Source organism: Lycorma delicatula, chromosome 9 (assembly GCF_047948215.1).
Source record: "Lycorma delicatula isolate Av1 chromosome 9, ASM4794821v1, whole genome shotgun sequence".
NCBI classification, from domain to species: domain Eukaryota; kingdom Metazoa; phylum Arthropoda; class Insecta; order Hemiptera; family Fulgoridae; genus Lycorma; species Lycorma delicatula.
Window position 1 is genome coordinate 124,898,548 of NC_134463.1, and position 19,531 is coordinate 124,918,078.

Consider the following 19,531-nt stretch of genomic DNA (forward strand, 5'->3'; position numbering starts at 1 on the left):
TTATTTCTCTCTGTCCTTGTTCGCTTTTGGGAGCAAGGTCAATGCTTACATCCCCCACACCACAGCTCCATCACAGAATTCTCCACATATCCATTCTCATCCTAACAGAGAATACCTCAGCTAACCGGGGCTCGATGCCAGGACTGAATAGACTACATAGAGTTTGGAAAAGTATTCACAGATTTTTAAAATATATTAGATATTATATTCAAAAAAACAGGAGCCAATAAAATGTGAGAATAATCAAACCATCAGTTTAACATCTTATTCATAAAAAATAATCTACGATTGTTTATACATGATAAGATTATGTTACAAAAGGTACTGGGTGATGATCCCTTAGGTTTCAGAACGAGCTTATGTCTGAAAAAGGACATTAAATATTAATCCGTATCCCGTATGTAAAATTCCTCCTCATTTCAGACGATTGGAATGTGAATTGCAATATCCAGTTGAAGAATAGTCAAGTTGATATTCTTCACAGAAACAATAGATTCAGCTTACATTTCAGTTACAGTGAAATCATTCACTAGTTCATCCTTGAAAGCTAACTTAGGATGAAATTAATAATGCTTGGATTCAACAAGATGAGATGACCGACTATATTGCAGGCAGTCCATCAAGTTACAGCAAGAGTTTTTCAGAGATTGAATCATTTCTAAGCGCTTGTGACTATCACTTTCTCCAGTCTTAAGTTCACTATTACTTCTAGGTTATGCAAAAAATAATGTTTGTCAAGGAACCCCCCCCCCCCCCTACAGCTTCCAGGAACTTCCATGAACTACTGCCATTCATGATTTTACCAAGAACATTTCACATGAGCGACTTGTAAACAAGAACGAATGCATGTTCTTGTTCTTTGAAAGCAAGAAAAAATGCTTGCAGATGTGCCTGGATGATCACAGTGCCATTTCCTATAACTACTGTAAGATAAGTCGATATTACAAATTGTGCAAGTGTGTGACAGTGTATAGCTTTTTTCAAACGCAGTGTAAAATATTAAATAAAAATCTTTTTAGATATATAGAAAAGAAAGATAAAGAAGATCAAAGCCACCAATATAGCATTTCTAGATTTGGAGAAGGTATTTGATAATGTAGAATGAAATAAAATGTTTAAAATAAACTGATTATAGGAAAGAACTTATACACAGAAAATGAAGAAAGACAGGCTCTTGATTCAGAAAGGAGTGAAGTAAGTAGACATGTTATACTAGAACTCCTGTATATGGTAAGCATATTTACTCCTTATGATTTAAATTAAGTCAGACATATGTGTTTTGTGGCAAATATGTGACTTCCACATAGTTACTATTTGCTTAACATTTACTTTTCTCAAACAGTATAAAGGAATTTGTTTTTTCTTTTTCCTAGGTTGATAAAACCAGCCCAGATTTTCGTACTTATCACAAATCTGTTCTACAATTAATTGAAATGAATTTCTCTAAATTAAATGCTCTTGTACACCAGGAAGCGCTTCTTTATATGATACATTGGTTAAATAATATACAGGTTTTAATGAATTCTGTAAGTATTTTTTTTCTTCTTGCATATAAAGAAATAACATATTAAGTTAGCTGAGACATTGAATTATTCACTGAATTATAAATTAAGATTTTCTCTTTTTATTATTATTTTTAAGCTATTCATTCAATAATCATCAAGTTTGCTAAAAATGGTAGCCTTTTTTGGCCTCGTTAATATTTTTGATTGATTGATTAGAAAAAGCTTTTGACATCAAATTTATATATTATGAAATTGTTATGAGCAAGAATTTCTCTTTTAAATTATTAAATTTTGAAGAAATTTTTTTTTTTTTTTAAATAATCTTGATAGTGTTTGTTTTCATTATCAGTAAAGTCTGTTTAATCTGGTCAAAGCTGTTTATCATATGCCATATTATACTCTTTATTTTATTCTCAGATAATGCGTACAGTTTTTGTGAAATAAAAGTTTTATATCTTTTGTAATAATTCAATTAAAAAAGGAAATTCTTAATTTGACTAATTTGACCTTTTTAATCAAGCTTTACACTTTATTACATGGACTGTTTACAGTTTTTTTTTTTTATAGAGGAACAGTTACTCTTGTTAAAAAAAAATTGTCTAAGTAGGTCACTGAAAATTTTTTTTTTTCTTCGCGTAGTAATTTTTTTTATGGCAGAGTTATATATATCTTTACTTTATTTACATATTCAGAGTGGCATGTGAAAATTAGCTGGAAAATTATTATGTAAAAATAAAATATATATTCCCCCCATTCCAGAGCTTATTTAGTTTCTCTGAAATCATTTCTTATTTAGATCAAGCTGCAGATTCTCACCTTGTCTTTCTGCATGTTTTCATTCAGGCAACTGTTTTTTAACTGGTTATGTAGACAGTATTTATATGTTAATAAAAAAAGATAATTAAATAAACTTAAAAAAACTCCCTGAAATTATAAATAAAAATTTCCAATTTTTTTAATTTGGTACAAAAAAAATAGAGTTAGTTGAGATAGTTGTCTAATTTTGTATCGATTTTAAAAGTAAAAATTTAATGAAAAATTCAAAAGCAACAAGATTTTTTTTTACATCTAAAAATTACTTATTTTATTCAGATTAGAGAAAGCTGGAGAACAAGATAATGCTCAAAAAACTTAAGTAAGGTTCCCAACTGTTATTTTCCTTTTGTTATGTACATATTTTAAAATTATTATTTATAATATTCTCGGCTTCAGTCAATTTCTCTGGTGTTCTATATTTGTAGTGACCCATAAATAGTCTTATTCCAATTTTATCTTTCTTTTAGTTTGCCCTACGTATCCTCTTTCTTTTCTGTTTAACATCTGGAATCACCATAAGGTATTACTACAGAGGTGAATGAGGGTGGTGGATGATATGTATAAATATAAATGAAGTGCAGTCTTGTACAGTCTCAGATCGACCATTCCTGAGAAGTGTGATTGAAACCCAACCACCAAAGAACACCGGTATCCATGATCTAGTATTCAAATTTATATAAAAGTAACTAGGATTTGAACCTTAGAACTTTGGACTTTGAAATCAGCTGATTTGCGATGACGAGTTCACCACTAGATCATCCTGGTGGGTCTGCCCTACATTATCCCAAATGGCAATTGTTGTCTTTACAAATCGATTTATAAATATCTGCTATCTTGATGGTTTAGTTTTACCTTTAGTGTTTTGTTAGTAGAGAAGCTGATTTCCTAGATGTAGCCTCAAGTTGAATTTTTAAAAATTATTTCGTTCTTGTGAACCGTACCTGTTACGAAATAATTTATTCTTCATATACCAATATTTAATAAGCTGTGATGAGTTAAATTGTATCTTAAGGAAATAATGTTTGCAGCAAGATTTAGGTGAGTAGTGGTTTTAATAGATGTAATCATTACTTTTTACTTTTTGAGCGCTAATTACTTTTCCTAATCAAACATTTTTTCCAGACTGTGTTTACTTTTCTTCATAATTTAATGTTTCAAAAATAAATAACCAAATTCTTATTCGCTTGCCTTTTATTTTATTTTTTATTTGTTTATAAATTTCTCCATTGCAGTGATAAATATTATGTTCAGTAATATGGTTTGTTATTTTTTACAGAGCAGCGAAGAAAAAAGTGAAATTATTCTAGAAGAAGAAAGTTATCCATCTTTGAAAGAGGTTAAATCAAGCCACAGTCGTTTGTTTGTGATCAAAGAAACCTCATCAAAATCCTGTATGTTTTATTACTTTTTAAAAATTTAGTATTTTGTATTATGGATTTTCCAAAATAAAGTAGTTTATTCTGATCGCTAGTTTGTCAGAGTGTTTGCAGGATTACAAAAGACCCAGTCTGAAGTTGATAGTAGTAGTCCCATAAGTTAAAAAATGGTCATCTTAGGCACAAAAAAATCAGATTCCTTGACCGAAGTTAATGAATTAGAAACTTAAGACATTGATTAAAATTCCAGTAAATTGGAATTTTAAACTGCTTGGGGCTATTTATTATTTAATTGTTGAAGTAGTCATTCTATACACCAAAAACTGGGTTGTTAAGTTTGGAAATTTCTCTTTAATTTTTTAGTGACTGTTAAAATCATTTCTTAGTTTTCCTTAGACCTCTGTAGGAATAAATAAGGCAAATTTTAGCTTGTAATTATTTGCGAAATAAAAAAATTAGAGATGAGTGAGTCAGCAAGGGACTTTCACATTTTAATGAAAAATAAGCTAATATATATATTTTTTTACCTTTGAGAACCGATTATCCATTCTGCAGAAGTAAGAAACCCCCTTTCCTTCTATTTCAACATTCCCTTTTATAGTTGTTGACTATGTTTTTTGATATATATTGTGTCAACTTATTAGTGCTTGATACAGTCGAAACAAAAAACTTCAAGCTTATTTAGGCCTTCAGTTCTGGTCTGGTTAAAAGCAATATAAGACTACGCTCTCTATTGCACGTAAATGTCTTTTCCTTATTCCATTTCTTTTTTGTTAAATCAGTATTGAAGCTTCTGCTTGAAATATACTAGTAGAGGTGAACATCAAAATATTATGGATGTAAAATGACTATTTTATATCCAGTGACTACTTAACAAGGAGACTTCCCTGTCAGATCTTAAGTGAATTCTATTCAAAAGGAGGTCATAAAAAACATGAAAATCATATTCTTCAGATCAGAGAATTGAATGTTATAGGTTTAAATAAAAAAGTTCAGATAATTTAGAAAAAAAATGGTTAGGTACAGGTAGATGTAGTAGGAATTAGGTAAAGTGTAAAGACAAATTTCTGGTCTCAGAGTTGCCAGATAATTAATACAAATTAAAAAAAAATGCACAGACAAAATAATCAGTAAGAGTAGGATAAAAAGGATGTTATAAAAAGTAACATGACAAAGGAATTATTTTGGTCGGGATAGATTCAAAGTCATAGCCTACAATAATATTGCAGCTTATACATTATATGATAATGTTACATATTATATTTACAGCAGTGAATTTGTTGGTATGGTGTGGGTAGTTAGTTAAATATGTGTGGAAGGGAGCAACTGGCCAGCCACACCTGTAGGTCATGTTCCCACATCACTAGCAGAATGTGTGAGCAGGAGGTGCCAACATCCATTGCACAATGAATCGGATTTCTCACCAACGAAGGTGAAAAATCCTCTGAAATTTTGACTCGCCTCCAGGCACAGTTTGGAGAGACTATCTTTTTATTTTTTAGCCTCTGGGACCACTATAATTGATTCAGAAGAAAAGATGAGATGACAATTTTGTAATATGTGAAAATGCCATGTCTGATCAGGATCCAAACCCAGAACCTCAAGATGAAAAGCCTAGATACTGCCACTAGCCATGGAGGCTGGCTTGGAGATGATGGTACCCAATCAAAAACTCAAGTGTTAGATTACATCAAAAATTTAGAAGTGGTCATGAGGCGGTGGGGAATGAAGGTCATGAACATCGTCCGTGGACCAGAATCAATGATGACAACATTCAGATTCAGGCCATTCATGACCTTGTGGATAGTGACTGCCTCATTACTGTGTATGAAATTGCATCAGAGATGGGCATAAGTGTTGGGAGTGTATATACAATGTTGTCAGATGTCAGATGTTCTTCGATACAGCAAAGTGTTGGCGAGGTGAGTTCCACGTCTACTTACTGAAGCTCAGAGAAATGTCTGGAAAGAAATTGTTATTGGCTTCTTAATCACTTTGGGGAAGAAAGAGAGGCATTTCTTGACCATATTGTGACCTGTGACAAAACGTGGGTCCACTGATATACCCTGGAAAGCAATGAAACAAATATGGAGTGGTTAATTAAGCGATTATTAAAACTTTTTCGGTTTTTAATTAATTGTCGTTTTGGTTTAAATAGTCAGAATTACATTTTTTTGATATTGTTTTACTTGTCTCACGAAGATCTTTACTTTAAAGCAAAGTATGACATAACCGAATGTCACATTAAAGATTTTTGAGCCACGCCTGCCTCCTGCCCCCCTGAAGGTCAAATTGGGGCTTACTGAGTTAGCTTCTCATATTGGAGAAAATTTCCAAAGAAAGGATACCTCAAATAACAAAAAAAATAAAGGGGAGTATACAACCATAGTTCTAGCTAACTAAACAAATACATTTTTGGCTACCATTTTGAACCGGGTGATCAGAATTTAGTTTTAATTGCATCATTTTCTTTTGGCTCATCGAGCTCTTTAAAATGGTATATCAAATGGTCATCAGTCCCTTTCAAAATTTTGAGTTGTTTCCCGTCACCTAAAAATCAAAAAGAGTGAGATACCTTCATTGAAGTAGCCCCTCGATACAAGGAAAAATGCCGAAAACCGCATCCAGTTAACTCAATTATAAAAAAAAGTTTGAGGTGAATGTAAGTTACTTTTCAGCCACCCAGTATGTAAATAATATATATATAAAACAAAATTAAAATGTTTTCATATGTAGTTTCAGGAAGAAAATCAAAAAAGAAACCAGTGGAAACAATTGATTTAAAACTTAAAGCAGCAGTTAGTGAAATCGGTATTACATTAGCCAATAATGAATATCAGTTGGCACGGCTGGAAATAAAAGGTGGGGTGGGAAGTGTTTTAGTGAAAAGATCGTACACTCAAATGGATGTAAAAATTGCTGATATAAAGGTTATTGATTTCAAGAACAGTGTTCATCCTAAGGTAATTTTTTATTACATTTTACTAATATTGTAATTATTATTATTAATACTTCATATTCATATATAAATATAATATATGGAATTACACTATCGGTTTTAAGAAGTATATGATTTTACAATAAAAAGAAAAACTATTTACAATAAAATAAAAATTTATTACTAGATGAGATTTTTTATTGCTAAATAATCATAATCAGTAGGTACAAGAATTTGCAAAAGTCAATAAAACAGCAAAAACAAAAGTTAATAAAATAATTATCAAAGAAATAATAATACAGGTCAACAAACAAAAAAAAAAATCTGAAACAGATAAAAAAAGGTGAATTAGAATGTATTTTTTATGCTGAATATTAAACTAAAATCAGTTTTTTTCATCATCCTCAGATTTTTAGTTATGACACTAAAATATTAAGAAACTTCTTAAATAATAGAATATAAAAATAATAATAATAATAATATTAATTACAATTAAAATTCCTACTTTTATTCTGCAGACATTTACGCTTATCTTAATTTCTTTTTTCTTATTTTCCTTTTATGTTCAGTGAATGAAGGCTTCTCTTTTTATCATAAAGCAGTAGTCACTCATCATAGATTCATCCCATCTGCCTTGACAACGTTCCATCTGCAGTATATCTCCGTGGAACGTTTCTCATTGTTCGTCGTTGATCATTTTTGAGTTCATTTATAAGCAGATCATAGTTTTCAGATCTTTTGTTTCCAAGAAAACCGGTAACGACTGAATGACTTCCATGCTGCTAGTTCTTCAGGATTCATTTTGCTATCAAACATATTTTCATGAATTAATTTTCTTATTTCTGGGCCGATGAATATTTCCTCGTTTAATTTGGCTTTACTTAATTGTAAAAAAATCTCAGCTAAATATTTAAAGCTGTCTTCATTTTTATCTAATGCTTTTACAAAATTCTTCATCAGACCTTGTTTTATGTGTAGAGGTGGTAAAATAATACGAACTGCTTTGACAAGGGGAATATTGACAACATTTTTGTTTCCTGGAGTAAACTGATTTCTTTTTGGCGAGTCTTTAACTGCATAGTGTTTGTAGCCTGACAATCCCACAAACACAAGAAACACATATATTTCATATAGTCACTCTGGAGACTGAGAAGAATCCTCCTATTTTATTTTATTATATAATAAATAAAATAATGTATCACTGACCTGAAAGCAATAGGGCTTCTGCCCTATTGCTTTCAGGTCAGTGATTATTTGCCATGAGTGTTCATCATACTTAGTAGCTTTTAAAATTTCTCACATACGTTTCTCACATATATTTCTTTCATTCCTACACCATGTGCTACCAGTATAAAAAAAACTTATTCGAGTTATGCAGCAACACTGCCTTTAAGCTTCTTTTTGATGAGTCTATAAATAGACGGCGATCATGAATAACATATTCAATGTCCAGTTCAGACATTAGCCCCCTAACATCATGGCAGGAACAAATTAAACCATCTCTTCTAAAGTGTTTCAGTAAATGTTTGTTTTGATTTCTATATACTCAAATTTTAGTATCCTTGTTTAATAATTTCCATTGTTTAAGATGTGAACCTGGGAGTTCTGCATGTTTCGACAAATACAAGTCACGAATTAGGTCAGTTAGTTCTCCTTGTGTGATGAGGTGAGGTTCAGTATTTGATTCCTCTGGAATGTAATTAATATCTATTGGTGTTGAGGATTCATCAGTTGAGCCTTCTGGGGAATCAGAAATTTCTCTCCAAGAAGTTGAAGCGATCAGAATTTGTAAATCAACACTAAGTACTGGTCTCATAGCTGAATGAACATTTGGGTATGCGATACTGCTTTTATTGTTTGAACTGAAATCAGTAACATTTGTTAGGAAAAAAATCAGTCATCATAATGGTTAGTGGGCTCTTGCCAAATCATAGGTTCACCAAAAGGCAAATGCTTTTTTTTTCCTTTTAACCACTGGGTTAGTTTAACATATCACTTGATGCATGCTACATGTGGAGCCCATGATTTACCTTGGTCTCCCAAGGGACAGTCAAAATAATGTTTGTAAACAGATTCGATAATGGTTTTTGTTAACTTTTCGTTGTGAATTCTCCACAAACATTATAAAAAATATTTGGAGAATTTTTACAAGCCCTATTAGTATTATTAATTGGAAAATTTAAAATGTTTTAATGAATGAAAGTAAACTGAAATATTACAGAAATACTTACTTAATTATAAAAATAATTAAGTTTTAATTTACAAATACGTAATTAAAATATTTCATTAAATTGTTTCACCAAGGAGGATAATGTTTCAATGAATTATTATGAAATTGTTTCAAATTATTATTATGAAATATAATTATGAAATTGTTTCATAAAGGAGGAATAAAACACAGTGTGAAACACATATATGCACACACACACACACACACATAAAAAAAAATGTTGGTGTTCAATAAAATAATACCAGAAGTTGTTCTGTAATAAAAATATTTCACTAAAATTATGGCATCACTTATGAAACACTGTATAATATGTATATGATAAAACTACTACCACAACTAAAGAACATAGCAAGTCATACCGAGAGCTGAACTCATACTGAAAAAAATTTCATCGCATTGAGTTACTTATTACTTGACTCACTGAAATGTCTATACATGTCTGGCTTGACTGACATAAAATGACATAATTTGATTGTTATGTATCAAATATAGGTCTACAGGCATGCATCGCAATATAAATCAGATGTAGATAAGCAAACATACAGACATACTGACTTATTTGTATTGTTTGTTCCACAAATGATGGAACAAATAAATTTAAGGGATTGTTACTTAAGAACGTTATGTGATGGGTTGTTTCGGAATACATATTCAGATTCAGCATATAAAATACTATATGGAACACCTACTCCCTTTTCACTTCCAAATTTTATGTTGACCAGTATAATTATAATGAATTTAAAAAAATTATAAAAACCCAGTTCATTTTGTGAAAAATGACAAAATTGGTATTTCTATCTACACGGATAAAGAGGAACCACATTTGGCTGTAATAAATTTTAAACCAATAATGTGATATTAATTAGTACTTATTACAGAACTATATTTTTCTTTATAGTTGATCATTTATATTTAAATGTTTATCTTACTGTGCATTAGTTTTTCTATTTCTTCATTACAGAAATCAGTCTCTAATTTTGTCGTCTGCTTACTGATATCTCTTTATGACCTTGTTCTCATTTCCAGATTAACTGCTGCTGAAATTTCTTTTTATTTTAGGATACAATGAAAATAACTTGGGGCGAATCGGGGTCCAATACATACCAGCCAAATTTTTTAAACCTTACTTTGTTTTAGCCAAATACAGAGATGGACTTCCTGAAGGTTCCACTGAATTGATTAGCTTGTATTCTCAGTTATTTTATTATATCCATTTTCATCTCCAGTATAAGTACAACTAAGGAATTCATCCTCTTGCTTAATTTTTTCATGTCCACTTTATTCTGATCTTTTTTAATACTACATCTGACATCCACAGATATCTGTTTTATATATTGTAGTCATTATTTAATTCTACAGTTTTACTCTTTCAGTTGTATCAGTTGAGAGTATTTAAGGCTACTTTCATTCACTTTTCTATCTTCAGATAATAATTTATAAACTTTTCCAATATGTAGACTGAAATTTTTTAGCTAGAATAGACATTGAAATCCAAAGAAATAGTTACATTAATTATGGATATTTTTAACCATTGGGACCAACATTTTGGGTACAAGCAGAGATTCCACCCTCAAAGTGATGTTTGTTGTATCTGCAGAGGGTCCTCTATATGCCGACGTGCCGAGGTATCTGTATGTGCCGACGAGTTTAAAAACATCAAGCGGTAGGCCATGGTAGTTGAGGGTGCAGAGGTACTGTATATGAGAAAGGGCCTGAGGGAGGAATTGGAAATAAAAGTGGGAAAAGAAGGAGACTTCTGGTACCATCAGAAGATTGATACAGGAGAAACTCGCAGACGCTAAGGTGGTGAGCAAAATCAAGACCTCGAAGACGGCTTTGATCAGGATTATAGATGTGTGTCAAGATACTGAGGCCAAAGAAATAATTAACTCTGTAACTGCTGTGTGCAAATCTTAACTGTATGCTGATAATCACTTCGAAGAGGGTTGCCTTCGGGTAGACATGGAACGTGGTTGTTCAGGTAGACAAGGTGGCTGTGAACACATTTTGTGATTTAAGGAGATTACAAATCGGGTGGCTGCACTTCAGGGTTGAAACATGGACAGATGAAGCCAAGTGCTTCAAATGTTGTTGAGAAGGACCATCAAGCCAAGGACTGCAAAGGCAAAAGCAAATGTTTGGTTTGCAGAGATGTAGGGCACAGAACTGGTGAAAGAGAATGTACGAAGACTGGCTGCGAATCTAAGGGGATGGCATCTAATGTTTAAAGTACAAATTTTTTACAAGTTAATTTAAACAGGAGTGTTCTTGCGCATGATATGCTGGTGAAAGTAGCAAAGGACAAGGGCGTCGACATGACTACACTGTGTAAGCCAGACCCGAGGAAAATCAAGGAGGTGTGGTTCAGAGAGTGTGCTATCTAACTATGACACATGTCCCTATCATTAGTATGGGTAGAGGTAGGGGAATATATATATATATATATATATATATGCAGAGACAGACTATAGCTGTGGTCTATAGCTGTTACATATCCCTAAATGTGTTCCAAGATGCCTTTAATGATTTCCTGGAAAAATTAGTAGACTCCACCAGGGGAATCATTATAGCCGGCGACTTTAATTCAAAGAATGCCGCACGGGGTTGCACCTAGACAAATACGAGGAGCAGAAGGCTGATGGAGGTGATGAACCTCAGGGGCTTGGTGTGTCTAAGTCTTGGAAATGTCACAACGTATGTCCGATGTGAATATGGTAGTGTTCTGGATTTAATGTTTGTGATAGAAGATATTTGCAGGACAGCTGAAGTATGGAGGGTGTTGACCAAAGAGTTGTTAAGTGATCATTGGTATGTGTATTTCGAGGTGCAGTCCACAAGCCCTGCCCCAGAAGCTAGGAGGGAAAGGTGGAGGATCTCCCCGAAAGAAACAAAGTTGTACAGGAAGCTGCTCAGGAGCAAGGTTGCGGAGTTTGAGGCTATGACTCTTTGGAATGTAGTTGATGTGCATGAGTCGGCATACCAAGCAGTGAACCTGCTCCTGGTGCCGGTAGAAGGAAGCCAGTATACTGATGGCTAAGAATATAAAGTCCAAGAAGGCGAGGAGGAGGTACACTAGAGAAGGTAGAAGAAATGGTGGCGGTAGTAGGCAAGAGGCATGGCAATTTAATATTAAATCGTTATGACAATCAGATGTTACAGCGAATTAAATTCTTTTTTCTGTGACTCTTTCTGAAGATATCCAAAACATTTGCATAAAATTTTAATTTTAATTGAAAAAATGTAATCAGTTTTGCTTCTCATTTACCATATTCTTTTTTAAAGTGAAGTCCTATCACTTTGTAATAAATATTACCGCATGACCAAGTTTATATCGCTTCTGGACTTGATGGCACAGCACTGTGATTAACACTGATGTATAACACAATGCACATGCTTAATTTCATATGTGAGGAAATTGTAAACAACAGCTTACAAATTGAAGTATACAGGCTGATCTGCTTTTTTGTACTTTTTATCAAAGTATTTATTAACATTACTTCTTAAAAACATATTACTTGTTAATAATGCTTCTACCTTCGCTTCAAATACGCGGTTATCTCATATTTGTAGACTTGTCCTTGTATGTAGTTATGATCATCGGTAAAACAAGTAAGTACTAAAAAAGTAATGAGATAAACAATAAGATAAAAAGAAAACTACTGGACCGAGTTTAATCATTGAAATTTCCATTAAAAAGCAATGCAAAATTAAATATTACACATGCTGAATATAAATAGTAATACTAATAAGAATTGTTTTATTTATTAATAATAATAGAAAATAACAATGTTTAATTTTATAGACATTACATTAAATTGCAAGCATCTATTACAGCTATAATATAAGCATTATTTATAGCTATAATAGATGCTTGCAATTTGAACCTGTAACCATATGACAGTCAATTAGTGGTTTAGAAGTCTTTTATATTGACATTTTTCTTGCACAATGGTTGCATTCTACTTGGAAATCCCAATGTTCATTGAACTTCCTGGCCGACACCAATAGTTATTCCTCCTTGATATTCCATATGTTGTTTATTATAAAAATATAATTTTATAAAGCTCCTTTAAAGAAATTTGATTTGAAAAATGATTTATTGGTTAAAAATTCTCGTTTTAATTTTTCTCTGAAATTACTTTTTTTGTCTCTGAAAATGCAAGCAAATTGTTTGAGGTAATAGAACAATTTAATTTCTTATATTATTTAGTCTGGAAAATAATTTTGTATTGGACGTATTTTTAATTGGATATTAATTTAGCGATGCAGTAAAAAAATATGTCATCCAGTTGGTAACTACAATCAGTATTTCAGTGCAAAACTTGACAGTATTATGCTTATTTTTGGAAACTGTGGTGTATTGATTGGTCTTTTTTTTATTTTTTTTTTAGATATTATCAATTCTTGGAAAGGAAGAATTAATAACAGCCCAAATAGTGATATTCAATGAAGAATGGCAAAGGAAAGGTGATCATGTTTCGATGTCAATCAGTGCTAATGTTGCGTGTGTTAGAGTCGTTTTTCTTAATCGGTTCCTCACATCTGTTATGGTTGGTTTGTTTTTAAGTTACTATTTTCATCCTTGTAGTATGATATATGTATATATATATATACACACACACACACACACACACACACACACACACGCACACATATATCTTTTTTCCCTTTTTTTTTTTTACAAAACTTCGAGCATTATCATGTATAATAGTGGTTTATAATTAAAGGAATCTTTTTGTAAGAATGATGATTTTCATTACATATGTAGTCAGCCTCTGTTCTGAACAGTGTGAAGATATCACTTATATGGCTGAAATGCCTGTATTTTGTTGGGGTTTGGAATAACATTGACAGACATCTGGAACTACCCACCAGGTTGGTCTAGTGGTGAACGCGTCTTCCCAAATCAGCTGATTTGGAAGTCGAGAGTTCCAGCGTTCAAGTCCTAGTAAAGCCAGCTATTTTTACACTGATTTGAATACTAGATCGTGGATACCGGTGTTCTTTGGTGGTTGGGTTTCAATTAACCACATATTTCAGGTATGGTCTAACTGAGAATTTACAAGACTACACTTCATGTACACTCATACATATCATCCTCTGAAGTGTTATCTAAACGGTAGTTACCAGAGGCTAAACAGGAAGAAAGAAAGACATCTGGAACTCTAAATAAGCGTAGAATAATGTACTTGTAAATGTTTTGTTACCAATGTAGACATCAGGCTGTGGGTATATAATAAAAATTCTTTGCAACATAAACGTGTTGTGACAAATTAATGTTACAGTGTTTTGGTAAGTGGCAGTATTAAAATTCTCTTTGAAAATATCTGAATGTACAATTTTTCATATTTATTGAAGCTTTTAAATGCTAGGAAAAGCTAAAGAACTGTATAGGCTATTTGTCTGAGAGCTCCATAACTTGGAGAATATTGAATCTGGAGATTTTTTCTAGAATATGCAATGATTGCTAATATCGCAAAAGTATTGGCACTTTTTTGCTGTACCATTATTTATAAGTACTTTTCTATATAAAATTATGTTATTTGTGTCTTAGCGATTTATTTATATTTTTTTTAGATATTAATTGTATAGAAGATGCACTTGGTAATATTAAAATTAGTATCTTGAACTTAATTAAAAATAAGCCTAACATGTTATAATTTGGCTGAAGTATTGTGATTAATAAAAAGGAGACTAATTTACTTGGAAGCACTAGTACCTTGAAGATGGTATAAAGTATGTTGCTTATGACAAGATAGTACTGCAACACTGAATTTCTCTCAGATTGCCATTGTGGAACGACATAAAACAAAAATAAAGTGTCAATGGTTAAAGCCACATTTAAGAAACTAGTTCTGGGTTAAATACTGAAATTAAACAATATAAAGTCCAATTTCACATCATGCTCTCAGTAATTTATTTTTGACTTATAACCAAATAGTTAATGCAAATAAAATCACACTGTATGTAATAAGCTAGAAATTGTGATAACTATTTTTATAATTTTATTAATTTACCTTTTTTTTGTTTTCAGAATTTTATGAGTAATTTTCAAACCGCTCAAGAAGCTATTATTGAGGCATCTGCTGCAGCTGCAGAAGCAGCTAAAGTTAATATGCAACAAGCATACAGTGCCGCACTCAAAATTAAAATTAATTTTAATTTAAAAGTAAGTGTAATAACATAATTTATTTTCTGTTAGTGTTTTATTTAATGAAAACTATTTGTTTATTTATTTATTTTTTTAAATAATGTGAATTTTTTGAAATAGGATTAAGTTTTATTCTATTTTACAATATTCAAAGGAAATTACCTCAGACTTTACTAATTTTTATGAGAAATATGTAATAATCACTCACTAATAAAAAAGGATGGTGTGGCATTTTGTTATATGTGCTCACATTTTTATTTTACTGCTATTGACACAGAGCCGACCAATGGTGATGTACCGGGTGGTTGTGTGCAGCGCACAAATGATTGATTCATTCATTCAAACAATTTATACTACTTGATACAAATGCCATGATACTTCTTGATATGAACTTGGTAGGCCCGCCTTTTTTTTTTAGTGAGAGTTGTTACATATTGTTTTATTTTGTTTGATGATGTAATCTGGGGCCAACTATTTAATATATAAGCATTAAGGAAAAACAATTTACAAAATTTTACATGCAAGTGATGTCAAGTATTTATGTAAGAAAATATGGTGGGATGCTGTGGGTAGTTAGTTGGATATGTGTGGAGGGGAGCAACCAGTCACCCCACCCGTAGTTATATTTCCACGTCACAAGCAGAATGTATGAGCAAGAGGTACTATCATCCGTTGTGCAATGAATCATAATCCAATTTCTCCCCGACAAAGGTGTCAAATCCTCTGAAATTTTTACTCAGCACAATTCAGAGATGCTAGCCTGTCAAAACCTCAAGCATTGATAAAGCTAAAATCATTTTGAAGTGGCTGTGATACAGTGGAGAACAAAGATCACGAATGACATCCGTGGACTAGCATCAGTGATGAAAACATTTGGATTCAAGCCATTTGTGACCTTGTGAAAGGTGACTGCCGCTTAACGTTGCTGAAATTATATCAGAGTTTGGCATAAGTGTTGGAAGTGTGCATATCATTTTGTCAGGTGTCAGAGATTCTTGGATACAACAAAGTGTTGGCAAAACGGATTTCATGTTTTCTCACTAAGGCACAGAGAAATATTTGGAAATGCATCGTTATTAGCGGCTTCTGAATCGCTTTGAGGAAGAAAGAGAGGCATTTTTGGACATATTGTGACCTGCAATGAAACATGGGCCCAACTCTACACCCTGGAAAGCAAGAGTATGGAGTAGTGGAAACATAGGGAGGAAGCACTGATCATAACCAAGAAATGCTTGCTAGCTGTATAAGTTCTGACCACTGTATATTGGGACTCAAAAGGTGTGCTGCTGATTGATTTCCTGGCAAGATACGAAGTATGGTAAATGCTGCATACTACTACTGCCTGTTGCTGGATGATGTCAGGGCTGCTTATTGCAACAAACAATGCTAGCAACCAATCCAAAATGTCCTCCATGAAAATGCACAGCTGCCTACAGCAGCAGCTCAGACTTTATAAACTTGCGAAAATTCATTGGACACTCCTTAAACACTCATTTTACAGTCCAGACTTCTCACCATGAAATTTTCACATGTTTGGCTTGTTGAGAGAAACTTTTGGAAGGGAAAGATTTAAAGATGATGCCACAGTCAAGCATTATGTGCGCAATCGGTTGTTGGGGCAGCCATCTTGTTTCTTTGATGAGAGGATCAGAAAGCTACCTATCCAGTGGAGAAAATGTATCTCTGTTGAAGGAAACTGTATGGGAAAATAAGGTAATTTATTTGTAATTTTATCTAATATCAGTAAAGCTATGTAAACAAATTTCAATTTATATTTGAATGAAAATAAAATATACTCCTTTGATTCAGTGTTTTTTTATCTACAACAAGCTGATAAAATACTCAATTCCTGCTAAGTAGTTCATGTTATTGACAGTCCAGCAAGTCACCTATTTTTAATTCCAAAGGATTTTTAAGATTAATTTTAAAGTACCCTAAAAAATAAGAAATAAATCCAAAGAAATCAAAGAAGGAGAAAAAACAAAAAAATAAAAAATAAACTATTAAACTTTAAATTAAAAAAAATAAATAGAGTAGGCTGTTAAAGTAACTTACTATTAAATAAAAGTATAACAATTGAAAAAATTTCTGGAATGAGTTTTCTCATGACATGCACCAACCATTGGCTTTAGGTTATATTAGGCTAAAAAAAGTAGCCTATTTTGGCCAAAGTCGAACACCTTTGGCTTGTTGTGAATGCGTCAAATCATCTTCACTCCTTATATAAATAATTTATGTAATGACTGTAGATGTTTTTAAAAATTGTCCAATTTTTTATACTCCAGATTTCTTACTTAATCCATATGGATATCTTGTAATAAAAAAATTAAAAATTTTCCTATAAAATTCTATTAAAGATCGATAAAGTTAATCAAAGATTAACTATAATATTTTTACTGCACCAATCATCATTCTTTGAATATTACTGACATTTCAGACATTTTCTTCAAATTAATAAAAAATGATTTATTTATGGCTTTATCTTATAGTACTCATTAGGCTTGTTGTGCAGCCATTGGACAGGGAACAGTCTTTGAGTTGATCTATGCGCAGCTTTTAATGTATCACGTAAATAATACATTATTTCTTAATTTTTTTAAAAATTCAGGTTTTTGAGAGTTGTGAACTTTTTGGCATTTATTGTATCAAAAAAGAAAAAATTAGGTATGTGATTTTCTCTAATATCACACCTTTTCTTCAAAAAACTTGTAGAATTTCACAACATGGCAATGGTGTTTAAAAAAAGGATATCAGAAACTTTCTAACAATAGAAAGAGAAATAAATTTTCATTTGGCTACAGTACAAAAATATATTTGTGTACACATCGGTAAAGTAAATTTTTGTTATTATTACAGATTCTGCAAAGAATCTACTTGGTTGTTCATTACTAATTTTATATAATTTTTTGTTGTTTTCAGGCTCCTGTTGTAATTATACCAGTTAATTCTCAAAGTTATGATGCAATTCTGGTTGACTTGGGTAATTTAACTATTACAAATTCATTTCAAGATGTTACAGTCACCAGTAAAGAAGATCATACTGCTGTTCTTGATCATATACAACTTACTTTGGATAATGTTAAAATTTCTCGGTAATTTTGTTTCAAAATCTTAGTAATTACATAAAATTATTGTTTAACATGGATATCGAGCTCTGATAACAAAGCGATACCATTTTCACTGTTTAGCCTTGTAGATAATTTTTTTTTTTCATCGCTAATAACCGTAGGGATTACTAAGGTTATTAGCACTGTCACAATCACACGATTATGTAACAGAAAGTAATCCTTGTTGTCATTTGACTTCAGTGATTAATATGAACTGATTTACTGAATGTTGCTTTGACTATTGAAATTTATTCTTTTTTTCATTAAAATAAATTGTATGTACATACCTAACTTTAAGATGTACATTTTTTATAATCTATATGCTGGTCTTTACTTTAAGTATGTCATCATTGGGATCTCATTAATTTGATAAAATGATCGTCTATATTATAATATTGAAGATATAGAAGAATTCAATGAAAGCACTCATCAATAAGTTTATTAAATTTACTGTGTTATGGTGGTATGAATTACTTCTTACATATAAATAAAATATTAATTTAATATATTTTTGACTGTATTAAATATACTGCAGTTACTGCTTATTCCATGAAAATAATACTATTGAAAGCTGAACTGTTTCAATGCTTTTGAGTGTAGTTAGTAGTATCAATTAAATTTTATTAATGTTTGAAAAGCTGAAAAATGAAATCATTGTATATAATGAACAGGAAGTTATTAAAAATAATAAAAAAATTTGACAGCAACTTCTTAAAAACATTGTGCCAAGTACAGTACTTAAGTTGTTAATAACTCATTAGTAATTAGGCATCCTGCAAACTAACAGCATCAGGAAAGAGACCGTGCTTTTAACATTCGCCCTCAGCCTCATCCCATCCGGCCTACCACAAAGCATTACTATATTGTTCAATTTCCCAAACTTTGTCAGAAGTTAATTCACATAACTTCTTGGGAACATAACGCTGTTGCCGCTCTGATGCAATCAAGTCTATTGGTTTCATGTGCGCAATCATCAAGATCGCTTCCTGTGAAATCATACAGTAGCCACCCACTAGCGTTAAAAGTATAAGATATTGAGCCCTCAACAATATTTCCCGATAGTGTTTAAATTTTAGCCTATCTGCCCAAGCAGGCTTCACATATAGCATAATTGCTTCGCAGACACCCTTGTACAGGATACTCATGGTCTTAAAATTTAGACCCCAATCAGTATTGACCACTCATCGAACACCAAAGAAGGCACTTCTCCACAACGTATTGAAGGTGCTTCTTGAATTGCATTTACTCATCGAGAAACATCCCGAGGTACTTTTGAGCCTGAACTTATTTTATGCACTGGCCTGCCATCTAAAACATACCTACTGCCTCACTGCCAAACGACCTTTGAGGAGATCCAAGCTGAAGGTCATCTTATGTTGACGACCCCATCAAGTACCCTGCAAGCCTA

At 32.0% G+C, this 19,531-nt stretch overlaps 1 protein-coding gene across 2 annotated transcripts in view; it reads left to right on the forward strand.

The window, feature by feature from the left end:
* Vps13 (vacuolar protein sorting 13C) overlaps nucleotides 1-19,531 on the forward strand; it is a 286,208-nt gene that overhangs the window by 106,016 nt on the left and 160,661 nt on the right. For both annotated transcript variants that reach the window (XM_075374575.1, XM_075374576.1), the window contains exons 20-25: nucleotides 1,374-1,526; nucleotides 3,598-3,712; nucleotides 6,434-6,660; nucleotides 13,257-13,415; nucleotides 14,900-15,034; nucleotides 17,936-18,108. In XM_075374575.1, coding sequence (XP_075230690.1) covers nucleotides 1,374-1,526; nucleotides 3,598-3,712; nucleotides 6,434-6,660; nucleotides 13,257-13,415; nucleotides 14,900-15,034; nucleotides 17,936-18,108 — 962 coding nt within the window. The remainder of the gene's footprint in view (nucleotides 1-1,373; nucleotides 1,527-3,597; nucleotides 3,713-6,433; nucleotides 6,661-13,256; nucleotides 13,416-14,899; nucleotides 15,035-17,935; nucleotides 18,109-19,531) is intronic.